This window comes from Notechis scutatus, chromosome 2 (genome assembly GCF_049901735.1).
Source record: "Notechis scutatus isolate UNSWTSFEM ecotype Mainland chromosome 2, rNotScu1.2, whole genome shotgun sequence".
Taxonomy (NCBI): Eukaryota; Metazoa; Chordata; class Lepidosauria; order Squamata; family Elapidae; genus Notechis; species Notechis scutatus.
In genome coordinates this window covers 108,667,120-108,687,764 of record NC_142010.1, presented here as the reverse complement: position 1 = coordinate 108,687,764, position 20,645 = coordinate 108,667,120, and the positions used below count along the sequence as shown (strand labels likewise).

General features: G+C 36.4%; 1 protein-coding gene across 8 annotated transcripts in view; it reads right to left on the bottom strand.

The window, feature by feature from the left end:
- The window catches only part of TNRC6C (trinucleotide repeat containing adaptor 6C), a 135,892-nt gene that overhangs the window by 3,278 nt on the left and 111,969 nt on the right, over window positions 1–20,645 (bottom strand). For 4 of the 8 annotated variants that reach the window (XM_026667542.2, XM_026667546.2, XM_026667543.2 and 1 more), the window contains 10 exons: window positions 20,198–20,317; window positions 17,981–18,064; window positions 16,357–16,588; window positions 14,801–14,968; window positions 13,500–13,691; window positions 12,918–13,061; window positions 7,635–7,733; window positions 3,841–4,035; window positions 2,340–2,410; window positions 329–468 (listed from right to left, as the gene is read on the bottom strand). In XM_026667542.2, coding sequence (XP_026523327.1) covers window positions 329–468; window positions 2,340–2,410; window positions 3,841–4,035; window positions 7,635–7,733; window positions 12,918–13,061; window positions 13,500–13,691; window positions 14,801–14,968; window positions 16,357–16,588; window positions 17,981–18,064; window positions 20,198–20,317 — 1,445 coding nt within the window. The remainder of the gene's footprint in view (window positions 1–328; window positions 469–2,339; window positions 2,411–3,840; window positions 4,036–7,634; window positions 7,734–12,917; window positions 13,062–13,499; window positions 13,692–14,800; window positions 14,969–16,356; window positions 16,589–17,980; window positions 18,065–20,197; window positions 20,318–20,645) is intronic. The other 4 variants (XM_026667545.2, XM_087955700.1, XM_087955698.1 and 1 more) reach the window with 1 other exon arrangement.

Here is a 20,645-nt window from a genome sequence, read left to right as displayed (position 1 = left end):
ATTGATTGTGAAATAACCAAATATTACAGTGGCAAACTTGACCAGGAAGTTTTGAATATGGAATATAACATTGTGGACATTTAGATTGATACCCGAGGATGATGGGGAGAAGGCAGAAACAGTCTTGATTTTTTTTTTTTTTTTTAATAGGATTGTAAAATAAGATGGACTAATTACATTACGCCCCACTCCCCTCTATATGCCATCTTTCTTTGTTCACTATTCATGTCTCCTTTTTTACTGTCCAAGGCAATCATGAACTATAACACAAGCACCAAGTGAGCATGCCATTCTTGAAAAACAGTAAATACTGAATCAAATAACATACATGTGCAGAGACTTCTGAGCCTTTGCTGCTTCCTCCTTGGAACTGTATCGGACCACAGCATTCCCTTGAGTCAGGTTCAGATGGAATGTAATAAGAGGACCATGTTGCAAGCATAGAGTACGCAGTGTAGAGCCATCAATCTAATTAGAGAAAGGGAGAGGGGGAAAAAGTGTGAGCAATTAATTTCTCTCCTTCCCTAGCGGCATTGCTATTCTGACAAAGGGAGAGTAACACAGTAGTAAGAAGTCAAAACCATACCTTAAAAACATATAAATAAAACAATGCACATTCCTCCCAGAAATTTGGTGTATTGATGAAATAACTCTTCCATCGTCTGCTCTCCCTACCTGAACAGGCGCACCTAGAATTGAGCTATTTCTGGAGCATGTTACTTTTCTTCAAGTTCTGCTGCCTACATATTAGAACCTCAGCATTCCTAGTTGCCTTCAGAAAAGTGATGGGAGAGTCAGATCTCTAATGAATACACTTTTGAAGGATGGAGTGGTACCACCATTGATGTGCTTCATGTTGAAGAAGCCACCATTAAACCCAGACAGTTTGGAAAAGTGTCAACAATTTCAAGCTTCCCTTTGTTGTAAAGGTTATTGAGAAGGTGGTAGGGTTTCAGTTGCAGAGGGTCCTGGAAGAAATTTGAATATCTGGGCTTTTTCAGCTGGGTGTCAGGCTAGAGTACTATATCGGGAACACATTGATTGCTTTTGTCAATGATCTGTGGACAACCAAGATTTTATGACCTTCCTGATCCACCTTGATCTCTCAACTGTGTTCATAACCATTGGTCATGGTATTGTTCTGGATCATGCCTGGGAGTTGAGAGTGGGAAGCGAGTGTTACAGTAGTTGCCCTTTCCCTAGAGCCAGCTCTGGTGGTTGTTGGTGGGAGGGAAGAATTGAAGTCAGAAGGTGCTACACTGTTGGGAACCTGCAGGGCTCAACTCTCTTTCCTCTATTCCTTCACAGATGCATGAAGCCACTGTGAGAGGTTATCTATTGACATGGGGTCAGGTAGCATCAGTTCACTGATGATACTTATTTGTCTAGTGAGGCACAGGACTGAGTAGAAGGTGCGACCTAAGTAGTGACCCACTCCCCTGATGCTACTAGGATCTACATGGAGAAGAACATACTCAGTCTCCACCTTCACAAGGCAGAGTGACTGTGAGTTCAGAGGCCTGGCCAGTCTGAGAATATTTTTGGTTCTAGGCAGAATTGAGCTCCCTATTTTTAAATTGGTTCATAATTTGAGGATCTTCCTAAATTCATTATTCTTGCTCAATGAGCAAAGGACAATAGGACCTTTGCATAACCCCATCTTGTTCATCAATTTCTACTGGAAAGTACTCTGCATGGGACTGCCCTTGAATACCACCCAAAAGCTACAAGTTAAGAATGCAGCTGCTGAAGTATTTATTGGTATTCTTCCTGTTACCTGTGAAACACTTTGAGAACTGCAATGATTAATAGTGATCTGGATTTAGTTCAAGGTGCTGGTTGTCATCTTTTAAACTCTGGTTGTCATCTTTAAAGGACTACAGATGACTTAGGAACTGGTTATCTTTAACCAATCTAAGATCATCTGCTAATCCAGTGGGGTCAGGGATAGAGGGCTTTCTCAGATATCCTAGTCTTAAGAGAATGTAATCATTTGGGAGCATGAAACCAGGCCCTCACTATTACTGCCTCTCTCCTATAGTGTAGCAATAATTGCAATAATCCCAGCCCTCCATCAAACCCTCAATGAGTGAAGTACAAACAGCCCCACTGCAGCTTGTGCTTATGCCATTCTAGCACTTAATAAATAAATAAAAATGTCAAGTAGGTCAATCCTACAACTTGCTGTTTTAGAAATAAAATGCTTAAAATAGAAAGCTCCAAGAGTTAAGATATCAAAATTAGATAAGACACATCAAGAGCAGAAGGATCTGAGTTTACAAGTACAATGTTGATTATTTTTTATGGCTCTTCCTCTAATTTACTGTAAATTCATTTACCTGGGGAGTGAGGTTACGGAGAACTAGCCAGCTACTTGTTCTTCCTGAGCTGTCAGTACTCCAGGCTGAGCCTACAACCCAATAAAGAAAACATTAGGGAAAGCCCAACCCAACAATTGAAGAAGAAGAGCAGAAGACACAAACCTGATGAATACATTTTCTAGAAGGATTTCTAACTGTATTTGGATCAGAAGATTTAGCAAATGTCTGCTAGCCTTCCTCACTTCCCTCCATGTTCAATTCCTCACTGAGAATTTTGCTTGACATAAACAGAACCAATGCATAATTTACTAGGTTTCCCCAATATGACACTACAAAATGTTGGATCACTATGTAAACTCACAGACGTTACATAGGCAGTTGCCAAACATCTATTGGCATGCTTGGTATTACAAATGACATTTTAGATTTTGCTTATATACAACTTAATCTTATGAGCACTATGCTTGGAAACCTCTGAGATTTGCAGAAATACACTAAATTGAGGATAGAGAAACATCTGTTCCAACAGTCCTTTGAGCGTGATATAGGCTGACTGATTGATGTGAGGATAACAAGGAATTGAGTAAAGCAGAACAGAAGGTGAAGAGAGAATGAAAGCATGTCTTATCAGATGAAGCCCACAATAAAATTACTACATTTCAGTATAGACTTAATTTGTTGATATTTCTATAGTGTTTTCTAAGCCACACATTATATATCTATATCATCTATATCTATATCTATCTACGAAAGGTAACCTGAGTGTAATACAATATATTCTGTATAAGATTGTAAAACAAATTAAATAATTCAGACTATAAACAGAAGGCAGATGCATCTGAGCTCAAGTGACTGACATTGACAATATTGCACTGTCAGTCTTCAGAGCAGGGGTCTCCAACCATGGCAACTTTAAGACTTGTGAACTTCAACTCCCAGAATTCCTCAGCCAGGAATTCCTTAGAGGCGGATCAGACTTGGGAATCAAAGTAATTAATGCTAAAGTTATTTTTTATTATAGTTACAGTGAAAAAAAAACCTTGCATGACAGAAAGCACCTCCCCCCTCCATGCTTTTATCTATACGAGAAATAGGAAGGATCAATTCTGAGATGCTTTCTGAAACTACCCTTCTGTTTTGAATTTAAATTTATCTGATTCTTGCCTTGGTTGTGGCACTTCCTCCTGTTCCTCAAGGTTATTTTCATAACCTATTACATGCACTAATTTTAGGTCAAGATTTTCCGCATAAAAAGTCTAAACACAAAGTAAATATATATTGTATTTATTTAGCTAAGAAAGAGTTGGACTGACCCAAATTCTAATCCACCTTTAGCCAAGAGGATCACTGATTGTCTTTAGATTGGCTACCCCTTTCAGCCCTAACAGGGTTGATTTTGTGGAGAAAAACTGGATGAGAAAGTCGTATGTATGCTGCCTTTAACTCTCAAAGGAAAGGAAGATATAATCTATGTAGTTAAGTCAAAAGAAAAAAAAAGAAAGAAAGAACTCAGGAATACCAGAGGAGTAAGAGCTGGTCCAACCCAATGGGCTGGCACCCCAGGTAGACGATGGCTTGGTGTTTGTTAAGCCTGGAGGTGGCCTTGTAGGAGCTGTAGTGTTCCTGGGAACCTTCCAAAGTTCATGTGACAAAGAGGCTTGCGTGTGAGAAATTGGACCAGAAGACCATGTTGATTTGATGTCTGACAATTTACCTACAACAGAGAAATACAATTCAAAATGTCAGAATGTGGAATTTTTGGACAATCTGGGATCCCCAGGTTTCTGTTGTCTGTATATAAACAGTGAATTTCAAGCAAACAGTGTTAGTTCATTGCTCATCTTTGTTCATTTTGTTGTTGTTAATGCTTTTTTTCCAGTTTTCTGCTATGTAAGTCTCATTAATCCATCAAAGATTCTTAAAATGGACTTTATAAAGCTCAAAAATATGAAATTCTTCTGGCATCATAACTTCAGAATAAACCCACATATTTACCAGTCTCAAGCATATAGTATCATTTTACTCTCCCAGCCCCCAACAGAAAAGGGAAGAAACTGCTCATTTTCACAAAGTACATAGAGGCTACTTTGTGATCCACAAAGATATTTGGGAAAAGGTTGTAACTTTCAGTTAGCCACAGTGGATGCTTCACAGAAACAACAATTGGCTTGATTCCTTTGGCTATTTAAAGCGCAGAAGCCCAGCGAAAAAAAAGTACTGTATATTCTATAAACCTAATTCCTGAATTATAGGAATAAAACTGAAAGAGAGTTCCTCTCCCTACTAAAAGAGAATGATAAAATGAGGATGAAGGATAGCATGCAAAACAAGAGGAAGATAAATGAGGAAGATTCTTCAACTTGCTTCATTTATTATTTTCATTTATCCACTTAGCTATCACAGGGAATGAAGAAGAAAAAAGGGACTCTCTCAAAACTTTCACCAGATAGTCCTCATGACAATGATTTATTCCTGCAATCATATATTTCTGACTAGTTTTTATCATCACTATCTCTAACCTGAATTTCTATAGCAAATATAGTGAAACATCTGAAAGATGATTAAGGCAACCGAGTAACATATTAAAATAGCAATCATATGAATAAACCATACTTCAATGTCAATTAACAGAAATATAGAGTAACAGATTATCATTGAAATATTTCCCAAAGTCTATAAAGGAAGGTGATTGATACACAGCCTAAAACTGCAATCTTAAATACACTTTCTAATAGATTATATCTACTAAACTCTGCTACAAGTATTGAGCTTCAATCAAAAGAACACTCACATTCTATGCCACCATCTAAGCATAGGTTTTCTTACCATTTTTCTCAGTTCTTAACATTTTATGAAGTATAAAGCTGTAGCTTGTATTAACTAGGTTGCTGTCAAGTTATTTATTTCTCCATTTCCAGAAAGATCGATTATTTGCACAAAATCAGTAAATTCAGAAAAATCAAGTTCCGGATCTAAATCAAATTTCATCCAAAAGAGAAAAACAGCCCCACCAAAGCAAAATGCATCCTAGGTAAAATAAATGGCAACTATTTCTTTATTTTAAAACCTGTTGAATTGAAGATTCAAGAGAACTTTCAGATTTTATTTTTTAACTGCCAATTTTAATTAAATCTTAATTTCTTAAAATTTACTTTAACTGCAATTAAAGGTTATGATGAGTCTTGTAGATAAATGTCTATGGAGATTCACAATCATCCAGGCTATGGTTGTCCCAAAAGGTGTTTTTTCCAAAAGGCAACTGGATTTTTTTGGTTTTGAAAAGAAACCTTTTGGAAAAAGCACCTTTGGGATAGTCTGTGAAAGGGGTAACTGATACTTTGAATCAGTGAAGGTAACAACTATAAAGGCACATGTGGTGGAGAAAAAGAAATAGATTTATATATTCCTGGCTATATGGAGGTTTCCACATTTTTTTCAGGTTATGATAAAATCTAAACCTTTGACGTAGTTCAGTCTACACAATAAAATAAAACAATATTTTGACAACAGAATGCTATTTTGAAAGATTGATGAGATGTTAATTACCTTATTTTTAGTGAATCAGTTAAAAAAGGCATACAGGTAGTCCTTGACTTACAACCACAATAGGGACCAGAAAATTCATTATGGTAGTGCGGTTGTTAAATGAGGCATCATGTAAACACATTTTATAGGCTTTTTCTGCTGCGGTAGTTAAGCAAAGAACCATAGTTGTTAAGTGAGATATCACATGGCTATGACTTGCAATCTGAGAGCTTTCCCCATTAACTTTGCTTGTTGGAAGCCAATGGAAAGGTGATTGTGTGACATAGGACAATGCAATAATCATCATAAATGAGTGACAATTGCCAATCACCCAAATCGTGATTGCATGATTGTGGGAACACTAAAACAGTTGTTACTTTTATCAGCACTATTGTAAGTAGAGGACTACTTGTAGTACAGGATTATACCACTGACAGTATTTTGGATGGCTCCCAGAAATTATGTATAATTCTAGTTAAAATTTTTTAGTTCTTCCTATTCTTTAATTCTGGGTCCCATCATGGAAATTGGGGGAAACCTCAGGTGACAAATTAGCTATGATTAGCAAAGGTCCCACTGAAAGATGACAAATGCACAAGTGCACAAATACAACAAAATTCTTAAGAGCTGCTACTGAGGAAGAAACTTGTCAGTATATTTTTGAATGTTGGGTCCAATATTATCTGATATATAATATACACTGTGATAGAAAAGGCAGATCTATTGTTCCCATTGACTAAATAAAACACACACCATTTATGCATGTTTTTTTTCATTTGCTTTTTCTAACTCCATCAGTGCATATCAGTGACTGCATGATGAGAATCAAAGCTGGCATTTTTTGCCTTACATTATGCACAACATTAGGCAGATGATGAACAAGGTTATTGTCTGTTATTCTCATTTTACACAAAAGTTATACATTATGATCCCACATCATATATGTTGCTTTATATTGTTGTTTCCACAATGTAGGTGAGTCATTTTCTTACTGTTAGGTACATGTCTCTTTTAAAGATATTTTTAATCTTTACATGCCACCTAGTGTTTCTTGGTGACTGAGGTAGCTAAAAATAAGTGAACAAAGAAAATGTGATAAAAAGCACAAATAAGAGCACTGCGTCAGAGTTTAGAGATTGACAAAAGTGCACATAATAAAGTGTGCTGCTACTTTCAAGGATCCTTCTCCCGTGTCCTCCTTATGAGTCTCTGAATTCCTACTTGCACTAATGGTTTAAGAATAAAATAGCTGCCAGCACCATGAAAGCGTGAGGACAGGTGAGCACAGTCAGTCTTATCCAAATTGATCATGACCATCTTGGTTATTACTACTCTCTTCAAAACAAGACATAGTGGAGAAAGGGAGGGAGAGAGGGCGCAGAAGAGCAATAGACGCTGCTTCTTTGGATCAAGTCATTCTCCCTAAATAAAATGCTCAATGTCGGACAGGCGGTATTCTTTGCTTCATAATTTCTGCTGGGAATCGCATGTATGCTAGGTATTTAAAGAAAACATTTATGTCCTGATTAGTTTAACAGAAATTAGCACTATACTGAATGTCTGTTTCTCATACTGAAGCAATGCATAGCCTGGTATGGCCAGTCGCATATTATAAATCCCCGTTACACATTCACTACTGCTAAATTCTTAGGACAGTCATTTGAACAAAGGAGCCCAGTAGGCAAAAGAAGTACACTTGTTGTACCATTGTCGTTACTGCAAAGAACAGAGGCCATGTGGAAACCTCCTATCCCAGGGGCCTCTTAGGAGAAAGGCCATTGGTCATACCTGCAATGCTGCTGAAAGAGCTACTGTAGCCGGAGGCACTAAGTGGCCAGGCACTCGATGAAGGCAGCGTGGCATTCTGAGATGATGTTGGGGATGACCCTGCAGAACCAGCAAAGAAGCAACTAAGAAAGATGGGCAGAATGGTGTCTACGATAGCATATGCAAGTCTCACACCATCACATGCAAACAAAAACCATGCAGGGAAGATGCTAGTCCAGCCCTGCCTTTTGACCCCTAGCTGTGAAATGTTATAGAAAGCATGGTTCAATGTACGGTAGTGAACTCACTATCAAGCAACACGGTGAGAAAGATGGTGTTCAAGATGGTGAAATGGTGTTCATGCAGAAATATATATTCCTTAACTCTGTGTCATATTCAAGATAATGATATTCACTGCCATTGTATCCACAAATTATGAATTGCGTGTGAAAAATATGAAAATGCAGCCATGTTAATTATGATGAGTCTACTTTATATTCTATAGTAGGTATTTTCAGAAGAAAAGGCACATCTCTGCCCAATTTGCCATGGCCACCATTGACCATTCTTGTCCTCTTGACATTCCTGCAATTTTGCTGAAATGTGTGTTCTAGTAAGCCTTGCTACAACGATGGTGACACTCAATATTATACCACAACACAGGGTAAATTTATGATTGCTGCATTATGCAAGGAGACACTGAAAACCAAATGTCAGATTCTATTCAACAGATTTGTTGAAAACCATCCATCTTTAAGATGATCACACTACTACGAACCATCTGGAATTCTATATCTGTTGTCATGCTTGTTTCAGAAAGTGACACAAATAATTTTCCAATGCATATATGTGCCTTGGCAGAAAATGCAAACATGTTTCTTATACCCATGTTTTCTGCCTAACCTGTGCACTTCAAGAAATAAATTTTAGTATAAAGTTGTTCCAAAGAATCCAAACTAATAATACACAATTTACTATTATTATTTTACCAACAAAAACATCTATTCTAAAAAGTCAAGAATGAAAGAAATATTACTCCCACATTTTAAGTAGTTTGTAAATCAGAAACTAAAGTCAAAGATCAGTGCTGAAATGACTGTGTCTGACTTAGGGGATTTGAAGAAGTCCTCTGTTTGTGATTCATGGTTTGCTTATGAAATATTATTCTAAAATCTGTGATTGTTGTATATTAGCTGTAAGTATATTCCATTTTGAAACTACTCAAACTTTGATCATGTATGAAGTGTTGTTATACATATTCTAATTACTTTTAATGGCTTTTAACTTTAACACGATGTCTTGAATATTCTGTTGAATGGAAAGTTAGAGTATAAATTAATAAATACATTTTCCACAGAAAACAGATGATGATGTTTTTTGCGGAAGCTACGTCTACAAGACCGGATGCTATTAGGATTAAGTAGAAACTTGTTTTATTCCTACTCCCCACATTCATGCCACCTTGTCTATACTGTACCTAATTCTAAGCATAAGTAACTTGTACTACATTCATAGAGAAAGTCAGCTACAGACATAAAGATCCTCCATTTCCCCTTATTTATCATGCTCTATCATGCTGCCTAGGAGAAGGATGTCTTTTGCATACAAGTGCTGTGAATGGATAATATTCAAACTACAGTATATAACAATCAGAAAATAAAAAATGAAAACCTAGACTTTATTCCAATTATAATATAAATAAATTTACAAAATTACATCCAGATTTTAGGTATATAATGATGTACTTACAGCTGGAATTAAAAAAGACATAAATGTGTATTTTGAGTTTTTATTTCACTTTAATATAGTAAATATACAAAATCTGCTTGGAAATCTTGTCCAGAATATCCCCGACACTTCACTGTGGAATTGTTCTGGATCAGGAAGTAAGGGCTGAAGAGGGCTTTTATTCTGTTTCATTGGGAATAAAAGTAATTGTGCAGCTGGGACCATATGAATACCCTCTTTGGTACTTCCATATCAACAAAGGAAAGGAAAAAAGAAGAGTAACTTCGCCCCAACTGTACTCTAAAAATCTTGAGTACAGGTCCTTTAATGGGTCACATGCATTTAGGAATCTATAAGGGAAGTGATTAAGGATCTGTGTGGTAGCGAATCTAGGTTTTGCTTAGATTAAATTTTGGATCTATAAAAAACTAACAGAAACAATAACAGAACTAGCTGTTTTCCTTTGCTGAAGGTTTTGGAAATAGGATGCTTTCAAACACTATGCATGTGTACTACATATTGTACTTATTTTTGTATATCAGGATACTGAGATGAAGCTACAGTACTACTTTCAGCTTACCTCAGTATGCAACTAGTCCTGTTATAAAGAAACAGTGTTGCAACAAAATATGCTTTCAGAGATAGTAGGACAGTAGGATAGTAGGACAGAAAGACTTTACTAAGTGTCTTCAATTCTAGGCAAGCTCACAGCAGCAGGCTTTTAAATTGCCTGGCATCAAATTATATATGTTTTCTAAATAATAGAACCTAAATTAATGTCCCCCAATATTGATAGACCACTGGTCTATCTGACATAATTTTGTTGATACTGGTTGGCAATGGCTTTTTATGACTTACTCTTGTTTTCTGAATCCAAATGTGAGAAAAAACGAGGGGTTGGTAAAGTTTCTGTAATGTGTCAGCCAAATATTCTCTATATGAGATTCTGATTTTGCTTTAAATTACAAAAAACTCTTTTCTCTTGCAAAATTAATAAGAAAAGTAAGATGAAATATTAAAGAATTTCAATGGTCAAGGAAGATGTTCTTGATTCCTTTTTAAAAAAAAAATAACGTAAAATAAAATAAGTTTCATAAAAGACTAGGATGAAATAAAAGGCAAGATAAAAATCCAAAATAGAAATGAGAAACTTAAATAGGTACCTCCCATATCTTCTTCCCAATAAAAACATTTCCCTAGCTATAATAGGGTTTGTTTGGGTTTATTTTTTTGCTCCATAAGGAAAATACATAGGAGCTACTCTTAGTACAAGTAGCAATGGCAAACAGTGACAAAAGTAAAAACAGTGAAAAGAAAAAAGTGAGAAAAAATTAATAGAGATAATCTAAAGCCCCACAGTTAAGATTCTAACATTCCATTCAGCAAACCATTAAACAATTTAAAAGGCTGCAGCAGAAACTCTGACTATGGATGTCTTTCTGATCTATTTGCAAATTTGGACCCCAATGATTGTAATTCAACAGACCCAAAATAGCCCAATGCAACTTGGCAACGGTTCCATCATAGATCTCTGAATTCAGGGAGAGAAATAATAAAACTAATGTATAGATATGCTTTTATGCCCACTTTCACATTGAGCAGATGGATCAAGAGTATATTTTTTTCAGATCAAAGGGCAACTTTGGCTTTTGAAGATATGTGAAGGTCCAACCAACAAATTGGTTTTCAGAATAACATTTAATATATTTTCCTTGGAAAATATTTATTTCCTTTATCTAACACATTAAAAATTATGCTCCTGGGGCATCTCTGAAAGGTCTTGGGAACTGTTTAAAAGGTTTGTGAAAATGTATATACCTTTTTCACTCTACTTCTGATGTTTACCTAAAATGTTGGGAAAGTGCTGAAAAACCATGCATTTTCCAAATTCCCTCAATCAGCCAAAAGGTAGGCAGAAAAACACAATTAGACATTGTACAGGAAGTGTCAGAAGCAAGGAAAAGAAAAGTATCACAGGACATAAAGAAAGGAAAAGCACCAGATATTTACAAATACATGCACATTAATTATTCACCAAGAATCTCAAATCTAAATTCCCTGTATCATGTCCACAAAATTCACATGTAATTCATAAAACCAACATGTTAATTTCAAGTTTATCTTCCTTAAATTGTTGAGAGGCCAAAGACTTAAAAAATTATCTTCAACAGAAAATTCTTTCTGGTGGCATTCTATCCCACAAATACAATATGTTTTTTAACTATAAAACAAGGCTAGGGCTTCTGGTGCCTGCAAGTCACCAGTACATATAGAATTTAAGAGTAATCCCACTCCTCAGTCACTCTGAAAAACAGTAACATATTTTACACCAGGAAGGAAGAATGAATAAGTCATATCAGAACACAATAGCACTTTTAGTAGCATTACACATTTAAATTAGGCAGCAAAGTTCTCTTCAAATAAAGCAGCTAGCCTTAGTTTTGTTTTCTCCTTGTTTTCTCCTACTCCCTGACAATATCACTGATATCAGCCACCCTTCCTTCCAGCAGTCTTATGTTCAAAACAGGAAAGGGAACAGTATTTATTTTCTCTTCCACAGTAGAGGAAAATGATCCATTCCTTTGCAAGAAGATGCAGAGAGGATTGTGGATCATTACTTCCATTTTATGAACAAAAAAGGGAATGCTTCTCTTTTCAAGACAGTACACATTGTAGATATCTTACATTGTTCTGCAGGATTTGGACATATAGTATGGCTTAATACCATCATATTTGGTAAAAATATCAAATAAGAAAGTGAAAATCTCATGAAAAAGAACCGTTACATTTTATATTGCTTTTATAATTCTGGGATCAGAATTATATTTTCTCTCAATAAAAATTATTATCTTGATTATTGAACTAACAAGGTAATTGCAGAATATTACCTTAGATCTGAAAATATAATTCTACGCTACAGCATACAGGAATCATAGTGAGACATGAAACTTCACTAAGTCCCAAGGAAAACAGAGCAACAACTTCTAGAGAAGTTTAAGTGAGTTCTATTAATTTTCTTACAGGCTGAAAGCTCCAAAGAGCAATACAAAAACCCTTTCCATTGAACCCCTTATATTTAAAAGAGACAAGGCATCAGATATTTCAATTCAGGTATTTCAATTTATAATTGTACAAGATTAAATATAAAACTAGACATGGCAAGGAGCAACAACATTTCCCCCCCCATTTTTTTCTTTTCAGATAAAAATTGAAAAGTAATTTAGCATTATGTGGCTGTGAAGTTAAGCAGACAAGATGGGGCTTAAGACCTATAAATGAGCATATATTTTTTGAAGAAAAAGATAGCCAAGAAGAATTTTTAGTGTACAACCTACCACTGCCAAAAAAACAAAACAAACAAACACTCCAAAACCAGTTACAGAAGAAGGGCCTCTAACCCACACTATTTCACTGATTTCATTATCAAAGCTGTTTTGAGGTTTAACCAATTAAATATAACTTGGTAATTCTGAGCTTGAACATAGTCTGGCATGTACTCTAAAAACCATATATGTTATATATGTTAGAAGAGAAACAAAAAAAAAAATCAATAAGGACAAATGACTGTGACAATACCTCCACTTTTGAGTAAGTAGCGATTGACATCCTGTATAGTGGTGTTAATTGTAGGACCTGTAGGAACACTTCCAGGGGTAACATCAGGATCATTTTCAGGGTCAATATTTTGTAATCCTTTCCATGGTACTCCAGGATGAAATTCTGCTTGGCAAACAAGATGAAATCAACGTTTTACTTCTCAAGAGTCACAGAAAATAGAGATTTATGGAGAGCCTCATCTATGGAACTGTTGGTGGGTGGATTTTGCTGTAAATTTCAGAACTAGTCCATCACTGTTCATTGTTAGACCCCTGGGATTCCTGAGATTCTATATGCTTTGTCCAACAACAGTATGAGATAAATAAAGTGTTTGGATAAATCCTTAAAAGAACATTTATTCATTTCATTCAGTGGAAATATAATGAGGAAGTGGAACATAAAAAGTAAGCCAGTGCATTTTGAATGCTAGGTAAGGAAATACATTTCTTTTGTCTGAAAAAAAAAAAAAGTACATTGGGTTCTCAACAATAGTGCATTTCAGGACAAAGGACAACTATGTTACTTCCAGATAACATTTGTACAATACTTATTGAAGATTACCTGGTGGCCAATTGATGCTGGAGCCATTGGAGATTTTATCATTATCAGATTTGGCACGTGACCAGCTATGAGGAACAGCTACAGGAGGACTGGCTGGTGATTCACTATTTTGAATAAGATCATACCGGCCATAAGAATCATCAATGGAGGACTTTCCTGGAGGGCCAATACTCAGACCTCCAGGGATAGCACCTGGAAATGGAAGAGGTACAGGCAAGAGATCATAAGCATATTAACAATATTAAATGTTGGTAGTGTTTCCTATTGCATCTCACTATCAAAAACAAATGAAACTACATTTCAGTCACCAAAGGCAGCATGATTCTGTGCATTTAAAGGAAGGATAGAAGATTAAATTAGGAAAGGTATACAATATATAATGATTCTGAATATCATACATTATTTTAAGTATAGCTATAGATGCAGCGGTTGTAAGCTACATAAAATTTACATTAATAATAGAAGCATGGTTGATAGTAATCTTCCGTTCTCTAGGATAATTTTGGAGTTGTTCATTTAAATGAAAAAATAAACCTTCTGTGAATATTTCAAAATATTCCTCAGAATTTTTGAAGAAATTAAATTTTCTAACAGTGCTAAGCTAGATATGATTGCAAACTCCTACTGAGTTCAATAGCATTATTCTCAGGAAAAAATAAAACCCTAAAGTTTGTTTATTTATTTAGTTCTAATAAAGTTTATTAAATTTTCACCTTTAAAAAAATAAGTTCGATATACATTTTTTGCAGTTATTTGTGACATCAGTTATACCATTCTCTAATACATACACACACATATATATACACTATTTACAATTACATTTTAAAACTTCTACTTTTGCATTATGTTTTCTTTCTATTTTTTAACCAGATATACCATTTTTCCCAGGCCATATAGAATTCTTTATCTTCCCTCTCCTGCAATCCCATTGTGAATTTGTTAATTTCTGCACAATCCATTACGTTTTTCATAATCATGTCATCTGTGGGTGTACTATCTAATTTCCAAGTTTGAGCATATAGTATCCTAGCCGCTATTCAGATGTGTATCATTAGACATTCATTCTCTTTTCTATATTCTCCTTCGATTATCCCTAATAAAAACATTTCAGGTTTGGGTACTATCTTTAGATTTGTTATTTCCTGCAACCAGATCTGTATCTTATTCCAGAATTATTTCACTTTTGGGCAGGTCCACCACATGTGAAAGAATGTACCGAGTTTCTTTTTGCATTTCCAACACTCTGATTTTAGGTTTGGATGACAAATGAGTTCTATGTATTTATAAAGTATATGCATTACCATGCTTGCTAGGGTTCTGGTCAAGTGGAGAAGCAGCACTGGAAAGATTATCCATTGAATTGGGGTGTGTCCACTGAGGAAGGCGAGACTGGGACTGAGAAGTATCCTTCACTGACAAACCACCAGGAATGTCCATACTGTTTACATTCATGTTTGGGTTCAATCCAGCTAAAAAGTAGATAAACTGTCAGACTTTCTTAATTCCTAGCATTTAATGGCAATTTATATTTCAGGTCATAAGTTAACAGTATATGTCTATTGATAAGGCAAATGAGGAGAAGAGGGGGGAGGGGAGAAAAAAAGCATTGGGAATAGAAAAGAAAATCAAATATCGCCTTAGCTCACTTCATTACTTCTAAAAACTCAACATACAGATGTATAAATATTCTTTTCTTTTGCTGACATGGAGTTTACTTTCTATCATTCTAAGATCCTAAATTTTAATACTTCTGGAGAAATCTTCCTGGTGTTATAGGAATAAGAGAGTAATATTTCTGAAAAGATAGATTTAAGAGGTAGAGGATATATGGGCTATGCAATCTTTTCCTTAATCAACTTTGTAGATGAAAAAAAAAGTGACAACATGAAGAACTCCAAAGGTTAATGGCCACTTTTTAGGATTATTCCAATATGTAGGATCCAATCACTTGCATAGTAGCATTAGCAAATTCTGTATCAGCCAGGCACTCAAGAGAAATATTAAGTATAGTATCACAATATTTCCACTATATTCATTTCTTCCAAGGCACTTTAATTCCATAATGAAGTCTGAAGCCAGAAAAAAGTGTTCAAATACAGGACAATTAGCAAGGGTCTTTCAGAAATAGATATATGTACTAAAAACCTGTAAATGTCTTCATATTTTCTTTCTTCTCTATCTAAAAATGGTTGTTATATATAAGAAATACATGGATTGGAAACCAGTAGAGAATTTATAGTTCTATATTTGTTAGATTGGAAAGTTAAAAAAATATTCTTCCAAAGAAGACAATGACACTTTTATAATGCTGCCAAAAAAAATGGCATGGATCTAATCCCTAGGAGTTGAGTTCAATTATAGTGTGTGTGTGTGTGTGTGTGTGTGTGTGTGTGTGTGTGTGTTGCTGCACTGCTGTGTCCTGGGTTAAATAACTACATCATCATAAAAATGCAAAAGGAACATGTAGAAGAAGAAACTAAAGGAAGACAGAATCAAAGAATGAGGAATTTTAGTTATCCATGAGCAGGCAATTGGACAACTTTTCGATATTCTGGACTGTAATTCTCATAATCTATATGACCAAGGACTAGCTGGGATCAAAATCCAGAAAAATATTAGAGGGTACTAGGTTAACCGTTCATATTTCCCAAATAGAAAGTTTTGTGCTTGCTGACACCTAGTGTTGTGAATAGGAATCATCTACATTTTACTCAAGGAAAAACATAGAAGCTGCATCTGATAGTGATGAATGAGGCAAAAAGACTTGGGCAATAATGAGGGGAGAGAGAGACAGAGAAAGAGAGAGAATATTACTAGTAAATTATGAACAGTAAAGTCCTACACAAACCACACTTACCAAGGGGGTAAGGAGCAAAGGTGTTCGGTGAAGACTGTTGCTCTTTGGTCTGCAGATCAGATAGGCCAGGAGCTTGGGGATGGGGTGAAAAGTTATCCATGGCTGATTTGCCTGCAGAGGGGTGCAAAGATAGGTGTGGAGGGGGTGGCTGCTGCTTCATAAGCAGGGCCTGGGCCAGCTGGCGCTGGTGCTGCTGAATTTGCTGCTGCATGTTATTGATTGTACGTGCAACCTACAAAATAATAGTAACAACAATTTTAAAAAACAGCCCAAAGACATGATTCTGTGCTATGAGCCAAAGAGCTACACTAGCAATAAACTCATTGGTGAAACATCAGATGTGTCAGGCATAGGATGCAGAAACTGAAATCTGCTATTACAGGTAGTCTTTCAAGTTACGACCATTTGTTTAGCAACCATTCAATTACAGTGGTGCCGAATGGACTTACGATGGTCCACCAAGTTATGGCCATTGCAGTATCCCCACAGTCACCTGATCAAAATTCACGTGCTTGGTGCCTCACACATAGGGGTGCTTCAACTTACCCCCTCCCCCCATCTATGCCCTTTGGACCACCTGCAATTCTGTGATCCTTGACACCCTAGCTGACCATCATTGTCTCTTGCTGCTGACTAAGCATGCCTAGTGTGGCCCTTCAGCTTTCTTCCCCAGGTTACTCATGGCCATTTTCTCACAATATCTGGAGTAGGCTGCCTCATGTGGCCATCATTTTCATGCAAAGGGTAGGGCCAGGCATTCCTCATCAGCAGTGGGAGGAAGAAGGTGGTGAAGATCATTTGATGTGGCAGAGTGCAAGGTGGCAGGGCCTTGGAGTTCTGGGTAGTGAGGGTGACTGTTGCTGGGCTCCCTGTAACTTCCCAGGGTGGCAAGAAGGCCCCTTGTGCCACCCTCACTTGGCTGGGGCTGGGTTGTCCTTTGTACTGCAAAGGGCTTCAAGACGCAGCTTAGGGGCTCTTGTAGAAGAAATCCCTTCATGCCATGCTGTTGGGCTGGGGCTGGGCTGCATACTGTGAAGGGCTTTGAGATGTGCTGCACCTTATGGGTTCTTATAGCCTCACAGCCCGTGGAATGCCAAGAAGCCCCTTTGTGCTTCATGGCTGGGCTGGGCTCCATGTTGCATTGAAGCATAGAGGCTTTCTGCAGTCCCAGAGCCTCAGTGTATCAAAGCTGCAATATATTCTTTCCCTGGTCTCCCTGAGCTCACACAATGGATGCACACACCCTACACCCTTTTTCCCTAGGCTCACTGAGTTCCTGCTGCACTGCAACAACTCCAATTTTGTGCATGGCCTGGTGCCCCTCCACAGCACCCTGTGCTCCTTACCCAGGATTCTTTCTGCTTCCCACTTAATGATCTGGATGTCTAGAGTTATGATGTCAATGAAGACTGCCGGGATTGACATAGAGAAGTAATGTGGTCATGTGATTAGTGCTTCACAACTGCATCACTTAGCAATGGAATTTCCAGTCCCAATTGTGGTCATAAGTTGAGGACTACCTGTACAATTACTGATTTATTCTTGGATAAAAGAATGCAGCACAGAATCTTTATTTTATAAATAGTCTTTACTGACGGTACATCTGGAAATGAGTGAAACCTACTTGCTGTTCCTGTTGTCTGATGGGTCCGGAAACGTTACGCTGAGCCTGTAACATCTGCTGCTGGATTTGTAAACGTTGGTATGCCTGAAAGATACAAAGAAAGGACTCATATGATCACAGAACAAGGACATCCAATGCTTACAGTGTATTTAGTCAGCATTTGAATAGCTTTAGTACTTTTCCATTCTGCCATTCAACTGAACTGTGCTCCAAAATCTTGAAATTCCTAACTGCACTGAATTTGAGTAAGTTTCAGAGCAAACATGGGCTGCAATCAATATTTGGCCAGTTAGAACTGAGGATAAAGTATTAAATATACAATGAGAAAAGTATAAGTATCATCATCTGAACATGATACTTCAAAAAGTAGAAATGAGAAGTGATACACCTCTTCATTCAGAGTCCAGGACCACCCTCTTGCCTATTTTGCTTGCACAACCATATTTAGAAAGAAACCCTACTTATGCCAATATTGGATTTCTAAATGTAAAATTGGCATGGATTTACAGAAGGCTACATTTTGATGAGAAACAGAAAGGTAGAAAAATGATACGTATTTTAAAAAGAAACCTTTCTATAGATGCTTTTCTAAGGATGGAAACCCTGCTATGACTAGCTACTTCTGGAATTCAAGACAATTTGTAGAGGTCAGGAAGCTGAGGAAGGACTTGCATGTGGAGCTTGGAAGATATCCCATGGATCTAGATTTCCATTTTGTTTGAAAAAGAGCAGCTAAGCTAATAGGTTTTTGTAATTACCAGAAACAGGAACTTTATCATGGATCACCTCTGCTTATGAAATTAAGACACACACATTTCCCCAGTAATTAAAAAAGGATTCCTAATATGTATGAATATCCATTGTATGTATGATAGCTATACCAAAGTGACTTTAAGTCTTTAATCTATCAACTGCATGAACCATTAATGCATGAACCATTTAAATGATGGTTCTGATGTGAAATATATGCCTGTCTTAAAGCATTTATTTTTTAATTGCTCAAGAAGATAGGTTAAGAACCATTTTAAATTCTACCTTTAAACCAGATGGTTGTGGCACTCACTTATTCTCTGCCTAGTCTCCATCACTGCCAAAACCATTTTCCCTTCTTCTCCATAGGTGCTTGTTCAAAAGGCTACTGGACTTTTGTTTTTTGTTTTTGTTTTTTCTTGAAGATGGTTGGCTTCTCATCCAAGAAGCTTCTTTAGTTCTGACTGAATGAGTGGAGAATGGAATGATTTATATTCCTTGCAGTCATCTGGTCATTAGCACTCTTTTTGAGAGTTGCTGAGGCCACTTGGAGGTTTAGAATATAAACCCTTCCTTTCTTCACCATTCAGCCAGAACTGAAGGAGCTTCTTGGATGAGAAGTGAAACATCTTCAAGGAAAAACAAAGAAAATCCAGTTGCTCTTTGAAAAAGCACCTTTGGGGCCACCACGACCTGGATGACTGAGAATCTCCATAGACACCTCTCTCTCCATCTTTTAGATCAGGATTATTAGAAGTAAACAATCCCCAATTCAATAGCAAGGCTTGGATTCAGCTCTTGCAAAAGAATACATTAAATTCCATAGTAATATTTTAACATTTGGAGTTATGTGATGTAACATAATGTTGTTTCTGTGCTCTGAATCCCATTGAAAAAAGTCCAAAAGACAGGTTGATCAGAGATAGCTTGATCTAGTGTTTCTGGCACCAGACTAGAAACCAGGTGACTGTGTATTCTAGTCTTGCCTTAAGGATGAAAGCTGGCTAGATAACTTTTGGCCACTTTCTCTTTCTCTCAGTCCATCTCACCTAACTGTTGTGGGGAAAATAAGAGGAGAGGGACATTAAGTATGTTAGCTAGTTTGAGTTTTTAATAAAAATAATAAAAAGGATAAAATATCTCAGCAAAATAAATGCACAATTATAGTTACTTTGAGAAGAAATCATACATAACTCTTAGTAATGATTAACATGTAGTAGATAAAATTATAGGGATTGAGTTTTGGTAAAGAGAAAGGCAATAGAAATATGGTGAACATTCTGAGAAACACTAGCAGTACTAGGAAATGGTTTTGGTGATGCTGCTGCTTATATGATTCAGAAGTTAAAGAGCAGAAAAATCTGAAAATAATCAGCAAAATATGAGACTAAAAATGTTCAAAAGAAGATAGGAAGATAGTACCTTTATTAATTGTATATAATTTCTTTGGTTTTTTTTTAAACTTACCAGCTGCAGCTGATAGAGCTGGTTCAACATCGTCATATGCTGAGGATTAATTGGCGAGGTTAATAGTGCAGGATTGAGACCAATGTTTTTTGCTGCAAACTGCAAAAGCTGTGCTTGAACCTGAGATATAATGAAACAGTTTATTACTATAATTTACATTCTGCTATACCAGAATTTAAGCATACCAGAACACTAATGGCATGCGATCTGACTTTCTGTGATTCTTTTGTGTTTATTTTTGATAAATATATAAAAAACCCAAGAAATTTATAGTAACTGCTTGGATCAGACAAAATAGTAGCATATTGTACTTGCTGCATATCATAACTAGGGTTTTCTTACTTAAGATTTCTACTTAATATGTATTGAACATGGTATAGTAATAGTCACTGCTAGAAATATAATAAATCTTTCAAAACTGAAGAATAACTGAAGAAAAGAAAGTAGC